Here is a 16,220-nt window from a genome sequence, read left to right on the forward strand (position 1 = left end):
ATGTATCAATATAGACAAATCTCAAACAATTTTAAGGAAATAAGAGAGAACTACATCAGACATGACTGAAGTGACTTAGCAGCAGACGATGTGATAGTATTCATATAAAATCAGAATCAGGCAAAACTGTATTACAGACTGTTTATGGATACATTGATACACGGAGTTAGTGCAAAAGTAATTGTGATTCTGCACTGCTGAATTTTGCTCTTTGATAATGGAATATATTCTTTTTTTGGAATATATTCTTAAATATTTGTGGTAATGTTATACACATCATTTTAATGTGCATATCTTGCTTTATGGCTTTTTGCTAATGAGTTATTACTTGCTGTTTATATTTATTTTAGACCACGGAAATGTGAAATGATGTAGACAAAAAGTGAGTGATTTCCTTATTCGCGTTCAAAATGGGTCGTAAAGCAGTGGAGACAACTTGCAACATTAAGAACGCATTTGCCTCAGGAACCGCTAACAAACACATAGTGCAGTGGTTGTTCAAGAAGTTTTGTAAAGGAGATGAAAGCCTTGAAGATGAGGAGTATAGTGGCCAGCTGTAGTGGAAGCTGACAACGACCAATCGAGAGCAGTCATCGAAGCTGCTGCACTTACACAAGAAGTTGCTAAAGAACTCGACATCGACCATTCTACAGTCATTTGGCATTTGAAGCAAATTGGAAAGGTGAAAAAGCTCAACAAGTATGTGCCTCATGAGCTGCCTGTAAATTAAAAAAAAACTGTTTTGAAGTGTCATCTTCTCTTATTATACACAAGGGCAATAAATAATTTCTTGATCAGATTGTGATGTGTGACAAAAAGTGGATTTTACATTATAACTGGCAATGACCACCTCAGTGGTTGGCCCGAGAAGCAGCTCCAAACCACTTCCCAAAGCCAAAGTTACACCAAAAAGAAAACGAAGGTCATGGTCACTGTTTGGTGGTCTGCTGCTGGTCGGATCCATTACAGCTTTCTGAATCTCAGCGAAACCAGTGCATCTGAAAAGTATGCCCAGCAAATCACTGAGATGCACCAAAAACTGCAACACCTGTGGCAAGCACTGGTCAGAAGAAAAGGCACAATTCTGCATGATGACGCCCAACCACACATCACACAACCAAAGCTTCAAAACTGAATGAACTGGTCTATGAAATCTGACCTCATCTACCATATTCACCTGCTCTCTCGCCAACCAACTACCACTTCCTTCAAGCATCTTGACAACTTTTTGCAAGGAAAATGCTTTCCACAACTAGCAGGAGGCAGAAAATACTTTTTAAGAGTCTGTCAAATCCCGAAGCGTGGATTTTTACGCTACAGGAATAAATAAACTTACTTCTCATTGGCAAAAATGTGTTCACTGTAATGGTTCCTATTTTGGTTAACAAAGATATGTTTGAGCCTAGTTATAATGATTTAAAATTCAGTCTGAAACCACAATTATTTTTGTACCAACCTAACAGTAAAAAAACATATATGATGGGAAACACTGAAATAAAAATGGTGATTACCTTTAGGGGAAAGAGGAGAATATGGTTAGGGAAGTTTTAATTGTACCTATAATATCTTGCCTCATTTGTAGAAGAATGGTCTGGAGCATACTGGGCAACATGTCAATATTCACAAAGCTAGGTTATGAGTGTACTTGACCATTTTCTCCACACTTTGATGTACACTTATAATATGCCATAAAAGTGTAAACACAAAATAAACCTGCCCTTATTGACCTTTTTCAGGTATGATGTGACTTAGCAGGTGAAGATAACGCTGCCTTAAACATTTCTTTCCGTTGTCAACTCATTTCTCACTGGAAAAGCCACAGGACTGATAACAGACCTTATCAAACTATGCCAATCAGTAGTATAGTACCAGTTTAAAAGGTACTCAAAGTAACTTCTACCTTACCCCACACCAATTATCATTTCTCATTATCTTTTTTTTTTTTTAAACTAAAGCACACAAGAAACTTAAACTACTAAAATAAATCTTGTTTTCCATGTGCTCAGCTGACTGTGGTCATAATAATACGTATTTTAGGTAAATGTCCAGGTATGATAGAAATTATAACTACAGTAGGTTCATTTATTATGTGAAAATTACAAAATGAAATTCATTCTATAATAGGAATATCATTGAACTTTTTTTGTTGTTGTTGCTGGTTTGATGAGGATTTCACCAAGTTCTCAAAGTGTAATGAGCAAGAGAGATTTTTGTTTCCTAATCACTACCACTGGTCTTATTTGAATTTGCTTATTTACTGAATAAATAAAGTTATAATTTAGTATAATCATTTTGGACTACTGAATACTTAAAAACATTCTGGTCAAATACTTAATGTATTGGTGTATTATAGACTTTTCCAGGAATAAAGTTTTAAAGGATAGGTACCTTGAAATAGGAATATCAATAAGTAACATTTAAATTAAGAGCCCCCAGATCATTTGCTAAACTTGGCAGGAGGGGCTGAATGCCTAACTTTTACTCTTTAGTTGGCTTTGATAACATGAAATGGGTGTCATAAAAGTGACTAGCTTATCTAATGTGCTACTTAAAAATAATGAGCTGCACTAATAGGATTTTGCTACTAGTCATATGTGGCTTCTGGGCACTTGGAATGTGTTATCTATATTAAGATGTAGTATAATTATAAAACACACAAGGAATTTTGCAGACCTAGTATAACAAAGAATGTAAATTATCTCGGTAATTTGAAGATAATGACTACAGGTTAAAATAATGATAATGATTTAGATATACTTGGTTAAATAAAATATATTATTAAACTTTTAAAGGTGCACAAAAACTACTTTTGGCTCAGATGTCAAAAGGCATATAATTCAACACACAGTAGCATATTTAGGCAACAGTTAAAATATTCCTGTGTGTTTCTAAACTTATCACAACTGTCTATATAAGCAAGCAATATCAGAGGAAAAAAATCCCTCTTAGGATAGCTGGAGAAAGATAATTTAACAAACAGTTTTCCATAAATATATCTGAATATTGAATCTTAGAAAACTTAAAACTCAGGATTTCTTTCAAGTTCCAAAGGCGTAAAGATGAAAAAATATTAAGATTTGCTAAAAATTATACAGGAATTTTGGTTCTCATCTTCATATTAATCAACTCTTTCCTAAAAACAATAAAAGTCTAAATGTAGTACTCCCTTGTATGTACTTCTTCAAATGTTCTCATTATTAACTGAGTTTCATATGTAAGAATCATTTTAGATTTTAACTGCAGAACTAAACCTTTATACTTACAAAGTCCTCCTCTTCAAACTGCAACTTTTCCACCTTATCTTCTTTCTTCTCTTCCCTAATATCTGTAGGTGGCTTTTCCTGAAAGGCACAGCCTTTCCGGGAATGGAAGCTGCCATTCCAATGGCGATGGTTTCCTGTGCCACCCCCACTACGCTGGCTCATGCCATCATGACCTCGTGAAGAGCCATGCCAACCAGATAGGTTCCCTGTGATTCCAGCATACGCTCCCTTAGAGACACCAGAGTCCACAGAATCATGGCGGAACAGGGAGGGCTGGTGCCATGAATCTGAAAAAATAAGGAAAAGTAACATATTAGTGTGTTTGCTTTCTGGAAATTCAGAAACAAGTGGGCCATATGCTTCCTGATCTAATTTACAGTATTGCCAAAGCCTGTCAGGGGACCTGCTAAATAAACAATTAAGTCCACATACACAAATCACAAGATACATCCTTTTGTTTTAATATAATTTCTGTATGAGTTCTTTAACTGAAGAGAACTTAAGAGAACCTAAGAACATTAGAAAGCCAATATAGGTGAGTAATGACTACTGGACGATCTAACTGAGTATTATATTTACAAAAGATCATTATTCTGAGGTTACGGACATGTACCCTCAACCTGGGCTTCCCTTGGAGTAGCTTAAATAGTCGTGGAAGTTGGGTATGTCTTACCTCCTGTCGTTCGAAGAGGTCCATTGTTGAAAAAGCCATCAGAGGAATTATGTCTACGACGGCTTACTCCAAATCTACCATCTCCTCGGGGTAGGTGCTCTCCGTGTTTTTCGAAAGTCGCTGTAGGTGACTAAGATGATAATAAAGTATAGAGAAGCAAACAGATAAGTACATATCAATCTCTTTTATTATCTTTGGATTTGCATCAGGCAAAACAAGTAATACTGGTGGCAGATATCTCCATTTTGAGCACATGTGACATAGTTAAGGGCAATAGTTCTTGAGTTAGAGAAGTTCTACATTGCCTATTTAATCACTGATTGAATTAATTAACAGGCTACTTCAATTACTTGCATGGCAGGGGGGGGGGGAGGAATTAGTCAATATCCAGAAGAATAAGCTCCAAAACTTACACTTAAAGATGTTGTTAATCTTGAAAGGAAAAGAAAGATGTTTGCTTTTAAAATAATTCTAAATAGCTTATTTGTGTAAATTACTCTTGAATTGAAGAGAAAGGAACAGTTTAAATACCACCATGGCATGCCATTAACAATCACACACAAGTTTTTATAGTTTTATAAAACACTTATTTCCATTGTTTAATACTCATAACAAGATTACAATTTGACATCATCCCCATTTTATTTACATGTGAGGAAGGAGGTCAGAGAGAATAAGTCTAAGGTTACACAACTAAAATAAAGCATTTTGAGAAACACTATTATGTCCTTTCCTATTTCAAATAGCTGTATTCTATGACAGTCTTTTTCTCAAATAACAGAAAACCAAAGTTTAAAAATCCACAAAATGTATGGTTTATAGGCCCACCACTCCCAACATTTGATAAGTGCTTCTAGGAGAACTACAAGTTGTGTCATAGAAATCTTTACATCTATTTCCTTACTATTAATATCTTCACTTACACTTGGTATTGTCAGATTTTATTTTAGCCATTCTAGTGGGTTACAAGGGCTTCCCTAGTGGTTCAGCTGGTAAAGAACCCGCCTGCAGTGCTGGAGACCCCAGTTCGCAGAGTCAGACACAACTGAGAGATTTTCACTTTCTTTCCGTGGGTTACAAAGATTTCTCCTTTCCTCCAAAAGTTTACTGGGTTTTAATTCTTCAACTTAGATTATAATCCACTTCAAGTTAATTTTTATGTATGATATAACGTCAAGGTTGAGGCTCTCCCTCCTGCTACTGCTACTGCTGCTAAGTCACTTCACTCGTGTCCGACTCTGTGTGACCCCATAGACAGTAGCCCACCAGGCTCCCCCATCCCTGGGATTCTCCAGGCAAGAACACTGGAGTGGGTTGCCATTTCCTTCCCCGCTCTCCCTCCTATTCTCCCATAAATATCCAGTCCTAAAGCAACTTGTTAAAAAGGATTATCACTTCTGCATTGAATTACCTTGGCACTTTAGTCAAAAATCAACTGAGTAAATATATAGCACTATTTTTGAATTTTCTATTCTATTGCATCACTTCACAAGTCTATCTTTATGCTAATACCACACAAATTTGCTTGCTGTAGCCTTAATGGAAATATTTATTAATAAATTATATTTCCTAATTCTTTTTACCAAGTTCATGGCGCTAAATCAATTGTTCTTTGCAGGTGTAAGATTTGCCTACTTTTAAACACTTTCCTAGATCCCATACCTAATCCCTCAGGTTCACCACCTCCAACCCTTGAGGCGGATTATGTCAATTATGAGATGGCTGGGAATTTCACAAGCACAATTCAAACTGAAATTTAAAGCAAAGGGTTGTGGGTCTAGACAGACCAGGAACATCTTCCCCAAAATTCATGTTTAAAAAAAATGTTTTTTTTTTTTTTTTCCTGAGACAACCTATCAACTTTGTCCCTCCTCTATTAGGTGGCAAAACAGGAAGTATTTTTATTAGCTTCCCAAAGGTTTCCTTTATCAAGAATATATTCCATTTCTCTTTATTCTTAATGCAAACATTTTCTCCAAAATCAGTGAGCAGACCATTGTCTCTGAAATAGAATTTCTAGGATTTAATCATGTAGTAGTCAATCAATGACTGTCTATCCTTTTTCAACTACTACTTTAGACATATGTACTTTCATTCTGAAGATCCATTTCCCCCCAAACCAAAGTGTTCTGCAGCCAACATAGGAAATCTTAAGTGTGCCACACAATGAGAAAAGGTTAACATGTAATGAAATAAACAGGACACTTGGGTACACAGACTTGAACTGCCTAAGTGTTTATACCCTATTTATATCCTAAAAGTAAGATAAAAGAAAGATAAGTTTATGAAAACATATCTAAAATTATCAGTTAAGACTGAATATACACACAAAAAAAAACTAGATTGTAAAACAGAGGCTGTAAGATAATACAAGGATGCAAAGAATTGGTATTGAGATAGTTACTAGAATGGAGAACAGTACCTTAGCTGACTGTGGTGTTGAGAAATTTAGCCAAGCAGGAACAAAGTCATGCTGCGCCATTTAGGTCCAGTGTCTCTTTTCAACAAGGTGAGGCATCCAACCTCATGGCCAGGATCTGAAAATGAGAAAATTGAAATCATTTATTCTTGGAAGAACCTGGTATCAAGTAAAGGAGCCTGCAATTTCTTTAAGGTCACCCTTTTACAGAAAAACTTGCTCTCTGAGCCTTTCTAGAGTAGTCCTCTGGCCTCATACATCAGAGAAGTTCTAAACAAAAACAATAGCCTGTGAATATATAACTATGAATATTCAACACAGAGAAAGTGGGACATTGCCCTGAAGGTTATATGACAGAAGCTAATGAATTCTTGGGTTATAGCAGAAGAATAAACAACTACTCATAACTATACATATATGCTATGCCAGGCATATGCTAAGTTCCTTCAAACACTGCTGACACTTTGCGACCCCATGAACTATACAGCCCACCAGGCTCCTCTGTCCATGGGATTCTCCAGGCAAGAATACTGGAGTGAGTTGCCATTTCCTTCTCCAGGAGATCTTCCTGACCCAGGGATCAAACGCAGGTCTCTTATGTCTCCTGCATTGGCAGGAGGGTTCTTTACCACTAGCACCACCTGGGAAGCCCCAAACTATAGATACTTATAGAAAAAGATTAATCTGCTTCAGGTAACTTCAGGAAAAAGCAGTAGAAAAAAATCTAGAGAAGGAAGTTATAACTTCTCAAGAGTTTTTCTATTTAGTTCACATTAACTTCTCATCAGAATCAATTTTCCTGAGAGATCCGTTGGTGTCTCCAAACTACCTCACTGATAGTCTCCAGAATACATTAGAAAAGAGTAGGTATTTTCCATGATACATATACATACACAGTCTTCTTCCAAAGTTAGACATAGGAGGATACTTACCCCAGAGTATAACCTCTGTGGTCCTGCTTCCTGAACTTCTTGAGTTGCCAGCTGGATTTCCACAAGGTTCTCTTGTTAAAAGGGTACTTAATTAGGCTGGCCAGCAGAAAGCCTTACGATGAAGCAAAAAGAATCCAGGCTCTGTGTGGATCAATCTCTCAGTCCCCTCAATTGCTCATCTTTAACTATCTAGTTCCTGACACGTTTCCCAAAGGGGAAGGGGAAAGGGGAAGGGGGAGGGGAACATAAAAAGTATTTGTTACATTTAAAAAATGGGGGGAAGGGGAAAGAGCTATATCAATGTTCACCTCATTCAACTTCCTTGAGTGATGGCACTATGATGTTGCTTAAATAGATAATACATGGACATTTGCACAGTGAATGCAAATACTGTTCATAACAAGGTCATAGCTTAGAAAGACAGAATGACTTTTGTTTGGTCAAATAATGTCATTGAAGTGATAGATCAAAAATAAAACACTGACGAGCTATAAAAGATCTTCGGAGTAGTCAACTCTAGTAGCAAAACATCCACATTACAAGGCCCTTAATTTATATCTCATTATTCTTACACAGCTGGTAAAAACAGTCTGCAGGTATGAGTTTATATTTGTCTTATCCTTCAAAATCTAAGGACATAAGAAAGCTTGTTAAAAAAAAACAAACAAACAGGAACTTGATATGCTTTTCCCTCCAAGAATAGCAGCTTTCAAGGCAAATTTCTTGGTATAAAGCTCTCAAATGTTTCTTCTATTTCTTTGGTCTTCACTATTTATAAATTCACAGCAAAACTAAAACAAGTAGAAAGGCAGGGCTTAAGAACAGTCACGGAGAAAGCTCCAAAGTGAGGTTTTCTTCTCTTCAGTTTTCTGTATTTCACTCGTTCTGCCCGTTCCCAGAGACTAAACTGAGTTAATGGAAGGTAATAACAATCTTCTGCTTCAGTAGAGAAGTCACTTTGGATCCATTTTCATTTTTATTCAATCATTTAAAAGGCCACAGGAATCTATCAGTATAAATGAAAAAACAAAATAACGTATCACAAGAGGCAAAATTACTATATATAATTGCTAAAATGAGACATGGTCCAATGATGGACCTAGGAGACAAAGGTCTAGGAGACAAAACTCAAGTCCAATTTAAACATTAATGTAATGGACCACCACCTATAGCAACAACATAACTGGCTAAAATTTTTTTAAGGATTTTAGAAAAGTGAGGTGAAAAAAATCTACCTTTAAAATAACCATTTCTCCAATTAGCTATCAAATGTAATTCAGAAATGCAAATTAGAGTCCGTTAGATTTAGACTTTCCCTCATACTTGGAACAGCTTGCCATAAGTGGTCAAAGAGGCATAACTAACTGGTTTATTACAGTCATCAACTATTTAATTATTTAGTGCTAACCATGGCTAGAGGCTTAAAAACAAGACATCTGTCATAGCATTCCTCATGTATTTACGTATTTTTAGATACCTACTTATCAATTAAGAGACTTAAGTGCTTATTCTCTGACGTAAGATATGCAGTAAGAGATGACATAAATATTTCTTTGGCAAATTCTTAACATACTTCCAAGGGCTAGAGAATGCTTGCATCTGTGGGCAATTCTGGTCTACACTGGTAAATACTGGTTTATAGAATACTTCTCATATAATCAATTCCTGTTTAAAGAAATACTAAATTCAGAACAGTAAATACCGCTGTGGGCAAACAATGGGAAAGGAATCAAAAAACGGTTCTGGGTTGCTTCATCTGTATCTGTAATACATTATTAAATTGAATGATGGGTACTCACTTGTTCTCTACACTTTTTATATCTTTACAATACATATATGTGTAACATCAACCACTGTACACACATGTAGTAATTTTTTAAAGTAACCTTATTAATAAGTAAAAGAAGTCTCTTCCCACTCTCCTTCCCCTTCCTGAAGAAATACTGTACAAAGCCATTACGAGCCGTCAGGCGAAGTAAAAGCAGCAAAGGGGGAGGCTCCAGAGGCCAGAGCCAGGTACCGGGGCATAATCAGGATGTGAGGGTGTCCACAGAGGGAGGATGGATACTGAAATGTGTGTACGGCAGCAGTCCTGCACAGGTTGTTGGACCTCATTAGGTGAGTGTCCCAGTATAGTCCAATGCAGAGTATGGGAACCTCAAGAGGAATAACGAGGATTTCCTGGCAAAGGGACATGGCCAAGTGGGTTGCAGGCTTCCATGCAGCAATGTGCCTTCCACAGTTGTTACAACTCTGACGTGATTAGGGAGAAATACATATAAGGGAGGAGGTGATAAATGCAGGTTGGTTACATACCAGGATTTGATCAAAAAGTAAAAAATATTAGGGAAAAATGGGAATCAGATTCTTACTGTGAGAGAAGTGATACAATGATAAAGAAACTTTCAAAATCTTTAAGTAGAAGAAAACCCACTATGAATAAATTTGTACTATAATAGCTAGAGCAATACTTAATAAAAAATAAGCTTTAAAAACTTATTTTTTAAGAAGATTAAATCAAACTGAACTTTACTGCTCTTTTTTTTTTCCATGATGGGAAACGAGCAATAAAAAAAAAATCTAAAGAAACACAGACAAGGTCAGAAAAAATTGGAATGATTTTTTAAAACAATAATTCTTTTGAAACAGATTAATAATTTTTTTAAGACAGAATGAAAAAGAGGAAATAAACACAACAGATAAATAAATATCATGAGTAGGGACTTCCCTGGTGGTCTAGTGGTTAAGAATCCACTTTGCACTGCAGGGGATGAGAATTCGATCCCTGGCTGGGGAACTAAAACTCCAGGAGCTGAGGAGCACTAAGCCCACACCACAAACACACTCCAGTATTCTTGCCTGGAAAATTCCATGGACAGAGGACAAGGAATAGTTAGCTCAAGAATAATCTCTTGATATTGGTTCTGTGGTCCAGCCTAGAGATTTTGAAAATCAGAACTGATTGCAATTCACAACCTGGAGAAAACTTGATTTTTTTTTTTTTTGGAAAACCAGTTTTTAATATAAACAAATTAAAAGCCAAGTCACAAAATACTCAGGAAGAAGTAAAATAAACTGAACTACATAATTGATGGGATACGGGAGTAGAAGAGAAATAAAAGTTCATACTCTGATTTCTAGCTAGGGTAACTTCATAAATAACTGCATCACTGATACAGGGAGTAAAAGCTAACTGGCTACTGTTTCTCCAGTATAATTCAGGTTTGACTGCACTAGGTCTTTGTTGCTGTGCACAAGCTTTCTCTATTTGTGGTTAGCTGAGGCTATTCTCTAGTTGCAGCGCACAGGCTTCTCTTGTTGTGGAGCACAGGATCTAGGTGCGTGGACTTAGTCGCCCCGCAGCATGTGGGATCTTCTTGGACCAGGGATTGAACCCGTGTCTCCTATACTGACAGGCGGATTCTTTTTAGCACAGGACCACCAGAAAAGTCTCAGGATTGTTTTTACTTAGGTCTATACCTGCAATGAAACAATCCTATGACAAACCTAGACAGTAAAACAGAAACACCATTTTGCTGACAAAGATCCATATAATCAGAGCTATGGTTTTCCAGTAGTCATGTATGGATGTGAGAGCTGGAGCACATAGAAGGCTGAGTGCCAAAGAATTGATGCTTTTGAACTGCAGTGCAGGAGACACTTGGACAGCAAGGAGATACAACCAGTCCATCCCAAAGGAAATCAGTCCTGAATATTCATTGGAAGGACTGATGCTGAAGCTGAAGCTCCAATACTTTGGCCACCTGATACGAAAAACTGACTCACTGGAAAAAACCCTGATGCTGAGAAAGATTGAGGGCAAGAGCAGAAAAGGGTGAGGGAGGATGAGATAGCTGGATAGCATCACTAACTCAATGGACATGAGTCTGAACAAACTCCAGGAGACAGTGATGGACAGGGAAGCCTGGTGTGCTGCAGGCCATGGGGTTGCAAAGATATGATTTAGTGACTGAATAACAACAATACCTATAATACCTAATACATGATGACAATGTCCCTGTAACAGTTTCTTATGGAAAAATACCAAATCAAGTTTCCATCTAAAATAACATAATTAACTATTTGTTGCACCCTTTCTGTTGTAAGAATTTTGGTTTAAACCACAGAGAACCAGAAATTCAAGGCAGGAGGATGGATCATCTATTAGGTTATAAAATTGATAGAAACGAAGGAAAATGCCTCAGTTTTAAACACAAACATTTCCCTTTAACAAAGTACACTAGGCACATTCTAATTGAACACATTATTTTTTCAGTCAGTATTCAACCCCAAATTACCTAAGTAGAGTTTCAGCTGAGGCAGTGACTGTAGAGGGAATATTAACTGGTGATGCTTTGCTACTGGTGTGAAAGTTCTAAATTTGTTATATATCCCATAACTACTTACTGACCATCTCCAACCTACGAGGCCGTCAAGCTATCAAAGTGTGGTCTGTGAATGGACATGTACAGCATGTGGTGGTGAGATGAATGACAAGTGGGAAATGAAGAAAGAGGACAGATAAAGGAAAAAGAAATTCCTGTTTTAGAAGCAAAAGACTAAAATGTCAATAATGGTTTTACTAGGATGGTGTAACTACAAGCATTTTGTTTCACTTTCGTAGTAAAATGTTTTTGTAATGAAATGTCTTTACTCTGGTTATGCCTTCTGGGGCTTTGGCTATTTTTATAACAACTAATTGGAGCAACTTTAACTACTGAGAAATTCTTAGAAGGAAAAATACATCACTCAAAACTTCTGGGGTGGTTATCAAGACTTAAAAAATTCAAATATGAGATGTCAAGTATGAAGTCTGGATCTCAGAGAGGTCTGTTCTGGAGAGAGAACGTTTGGTAGATGATGTTTAAAATCAAAAGAGATGAGATCTAAGGAGACTATAAAGATTTATATAAGAGTCTCCAATTCCTATCTATTCCACTCCTAAGCTTCCATTTCTGTTTGTCACTCTAGGTTCCAGTTACTCTTCAATTAAAAACCTGGTTTCAGGGACTTCCTTTGGCAGTCCAGTGGTTAAGACTCCACATTCCAATGCAGCGGGCATGGGATTGATTCCTGGCTGTATGTCCCATAGCACAGACAAAACAAACAAACGAAACTGGTTTCCCAGGCACTACTAGACTCTTCAGCCCTCTACCTCAGCCTCTACTCTTGGCTGCTAGATTTCTCTTCCAAAGTCCAGGTTCAAATTATATTACTACCCTGCTCAGAAGTTTTCTGGCTTCCTACCAACTACACAATAGGGTTTAAGTTCCCTGGTCTGACAGTTGACAATAAGCCTTTCAGGACTTCCCTGGTGGCACAGTGGATAAGAATCTCCCCGCCAATGCAGGGGACACAGGTTCCATCCCCGGTCTGGTAAGATTCCACATGCTGTGGAGCAACTAAGCCCCCTAGCCACAAGCACCAAAGCCTGCACACTGCAATTACTAAAGCCCGCAGGCTTATAAGCCTGTGCTCCTCAATGAAAGAAGCCACTGCAATGAGAAGAAGCCTATGTACTGGAACAAAGAGTAGCCCCAGCTCACTAGCAACTAGAGAAAATCTGGGCAAAGCAACAAAAGACGCAGGGTAGCTAAAAATAAATAAATAAATAAATAAATATTTTTAAAAGAAGAAGAAAAGAAATAAGCCTTTCCCCGTAAGTAAACTCTCTGTCTAAAATCTTCAAGGTAAGTTAATTGTGCCTTCTAGGGCACTCAACACTTCCTCCTTTCAGCACAGTTATAAATGTTGACTCTAACTCCCAGAAGGCCAAAAACTGTTGCTTCTAGAAAGTCTTGTCCAGCCCTTCTTTGAAACAGCATCTAGCATGGTACCCTGCATGCAGTAAGGATTCAAAGGTTTAATAAATTAATTTTTACAGATTATGACAAAGCAAGAATGAAGTGAAATTGGAACCCTCATACACTGCTGGTAGAAATATACAATGGTGCAGCTGCTGTGGGAAACAGTTGGTGGTTCCTCAAAGTTAAACACAGAGTTAGCATACAATCTATCATTTCTATTCCTACATATACAGAGATGAGAAATGAAAACACGTGTCCACACAAAAACTTGTAAGTGAATGTTCACCGCAGTTTTATTCACAAAAGCTACAAGAAGAAACTCAAATGCCCATCAATAGATGGATAAGCAAAACGTGGTATATTCATACAATAGAATATTATTCAGCTATGAAAAGGAATGAAGCACTGATACATGCTCCAAGGATGAACTCTGAAAGCATTATGCTAAATGAAAGATGCCAAATATGCAAAACAGCACATATTACATGACTCCATTTATATGAGATATCCAATCCAGAGAGACAGAGAACAATTAGTGGTTACCAGGGGTTGGAGGAGGGGATGTGACTGCTTACTGCATTTGAAGTTTATGTTTGGGATAATGAAAAAGCTCTGGAACCTGACAGTGATGTTAGTTGGAAAACACTGTGAGTGTACTTGCTGCCATCAAACTGTACACTTTAAAATGGTTACAACAGTAAATCTTTTATGTATTTTGCAACAATTAAAAAAAATAGTATTACAGTGCAGTTGCTAAGTCAATAGAAACCATAATATTAAACAGTGCAGTACATCATTCTTTTTAGGTTTTTATCTAAATAATTTTTAGATAAAATGCTCTCTTCCTGCACAAGCATATCAGAACTGCCTATTTGAATACTTGATCCAACCATTCATTCACAAACATCTGTCAAATATTTTAGCTTTACAAATCCTCTGACTTCCTGGCTACTTCCCATATACCCAGCAATCCACAAGATACTTCATAACATAACATGATCTAATTTTATACCTTGTAATAAGTTGCTAGAGAGGATGTCCCTGCCAGGGACCTTATCTCAATCTCCTCTAAGTTAAGCTCCCATTATCATTCCACATGTGTTCATGAACTCACTAATTCTTATTTTCTCCACAGTCCAATATCCCTCTGGGTATTAAGGTTCATTTCCCTTCAGTCTTAACGAAACTTCCATAAAGAGCAGTGTACTGTCAGTATCTTCATTTTCTCACTCCCCATTTCTTTCTCAATCCATTGCAAATTTAATTTCTTCCCACAACTCCAATGAACACTCATCTGTCCTTTTAATTCCAAAATTGAAGAGTATCTCCTAGTTTCTTTACCACTAAAATGAAGCTGTGCTTCTTCACATGTTGAAGGTTAATAAACCAACAAATATAAAAACAGCACATTACTTTTTTATTGACTCTTAATCAAAAGGCTTCCCAGGCGGCACTAGTGGCAAAGAACCTGCCTGCCAACACAGGAGACGTTAAGAGACTTGGGTTTGATCCCTGGGTCAGGAAGATCCCCTGGAGGAGGGCATGGCAACCCACTCCAGTATTCTTGCCTGGAGAATCCCATGGACAGAGGAGCCTGGTGGGCTGCAGTCCACGGGGTCGCAAAGAGTTGGACACAACTGAGCACACAATCAAAGAGTGGGTGAAAGGAAATACAAAGCCAGATGGTTTACGCAGTCATATTCTGAGAGAATTTTTAATTAAAACACTAATCTGTGCAACACCTACCATATACTTTATTCTTCCTTCCTGACACCAGGTTAGCCATCCACTCAGAGATTAACAACAAGAAAAAACCAACACAAGCTCTAAAATGTTAAGAGACTTAACCAAGGTAACACATCTCATAAGTGCCCGGGCCAGGTTTGGTACACTAATTTTCTAATTTCACTGCTTTCTGAATTATACACACTGTGATTGTTTCCAGTCATGAAATAATTCTGATACTTAGAAAAACAGAACAAATTTCTTAAAATCCTAAGGAGCAAAAATCTAAAGAGGGATGTTAATTTACACACACTTTCTTTTGGCCTTTCTTTCTGTATTTCTCTTTTACTTATCTCAGTTAGCCAAGAGTGGCTGGCTTCCAGGCAAAGCTGAAAGATGAAAAATTAAACCTTTTGGTGCTAAGAAAAAAGAAGCACATAAAAAAATGTGGCTTTAAAGTACATGGTTCCTGATCCTTTTTAAAAAATAAATTTTATTTATTTATTTATGGCTCCATGGGGGTCTTCGCTGCTGCGCACAGGCTTTCTTTAGTTGTAGCAAGCAGGGGCTACTCTCTAGTTGTAGTGTGCGGGCTTCTCTTGTTGTGGAGCATGGGCTCGAGGGCCTTTAGTTGCAGTGCGCAGGCTCAGCAGTCACGGCCCACGAGGGCCTCGGCTTACTTGCCCCAAGGCACGTGGAATCTTCCTAGACCGGGATTGAACCACATTTCCTGCAATGGCAGGCAAGTTCTCAACCACTGGACCACCAGGGAAGTCCCACGGTCCTGATCTGAACAAAACTGCAATCTCATGGTTTTAGCCATGCCAATACCTTAAAAGAACATGACCCATATATCCAACTCCATCACAGGCAAAAATGATTCAGAACACGTACTGCTGAGGACCTATCATATCCACAGCTAGCTAAGGGAAAGAATGCAAAGAAGCCACAAGGGGTTCTTTCTACAAAATGTTATCAGGCTTTTATCAACTGTTCTTGGCTAAAAGGGATAACTGGACACAGAGTTCGAAAGGAACTTCTCTACCTTCAACTTCTATATGGTCACTTCTCTGAAACTGCATATAAAGTTTCCGTATAAGGAAGCACCTGTGTGGGGCTTCCCTGGCGGCTCAGTGGTGAAGAATCTGCCAGTGCAGGAGACACAGGTTCAACCCCTGATTCAGGAATATCCCACATGCTGAAGAACGACTAAGCCCATGGGCCACAACTACTTAGCCTGTCCTCTAGAGCAACCGCAACTACTGAAAAGCCCACAAACACTAGAGTCTGTGCTCCAGAACAAGATTAGTCAACGCAGTGAGAAGCCCCACGCACCACAACTGCAGAGTAGCCCCTGCTCTCTGTAACTAGAGAAAAGCACACAGGGCAGTGAAGGCCTGG

The 16,220-nt window shown here is 37.9% G+C and overlaps 1 protein-coding gene and 1 long non-coding RNA gene across 4 annotated transcripts in view; one reads left to right on the plus strand and one right to left on the minus strand.

Moving 5' to 3' along the window:
* The window catches only part of LOC138440688 (uncharacterized), a 30,818-nt gene extending 29,466 nt beyond the window's left edge, over positions 1–1,352 (plus strand). The window contains exon 3 of the long non-coding RNA XR_011257089.1: positions 351–1,352. This is a non-coding gene — a long non-coding RNA (uncharacterized lncRNA). The remainder of the gene's footprint in view (positions 1–350) is intronic.
* The window catches only part of GPBP1L1 (GC-rich promoter binding protein 1 like 1), a 64,278-nt gene that overhangs the window by 26,561 nt on the left and 21,497 nt on the right, over positions 1–16,220 (minus strand). For all 3 annotated transcript variants that reach the window (XM_069589741.1, XM_069589749.1, XM_069589732.1), the window contains exons 2-5: positions 7,288–8,293; positions 6,359–6,473; positions 3,937–4,066; positions 3,264–3,550 (exon numbers count right to left, since the gene is read on the minus strand). In XM_069589741.1, coding sequence (XP_069445842.1) covers positions 3,264–3,550; positions 3,937–4,066; positions 6,359–6,418 — 477 coding nt within the window. In that variant the 5' untranslated portion in view covers positions 6,419–6,473; positions 7,288–8,293. The remainder of the gene's footprint in view (positions 1–3,263; positions 3,551–3,936; positions 4,067–6,358; positions 6,474–7,287; positions 8,294–16,220) is intronic.

The sequence above is a fragment of the Ovis canadensis genome, chromosome 1, assembly GCF_042477335.2.
Source record: "Ovis canadensis isolate MfBH-ARS-UI-01 breed Bighorn chromosome 1, ARS-UI_OviCan_v2, whole genome shotgun sequence".
Classification (NCBI taxonomy): Eukaryota; Metazoa; Chordata; class Mammalia; order Artiodactyla; family Bovidae; genus Ovis; species Ovis canadensis.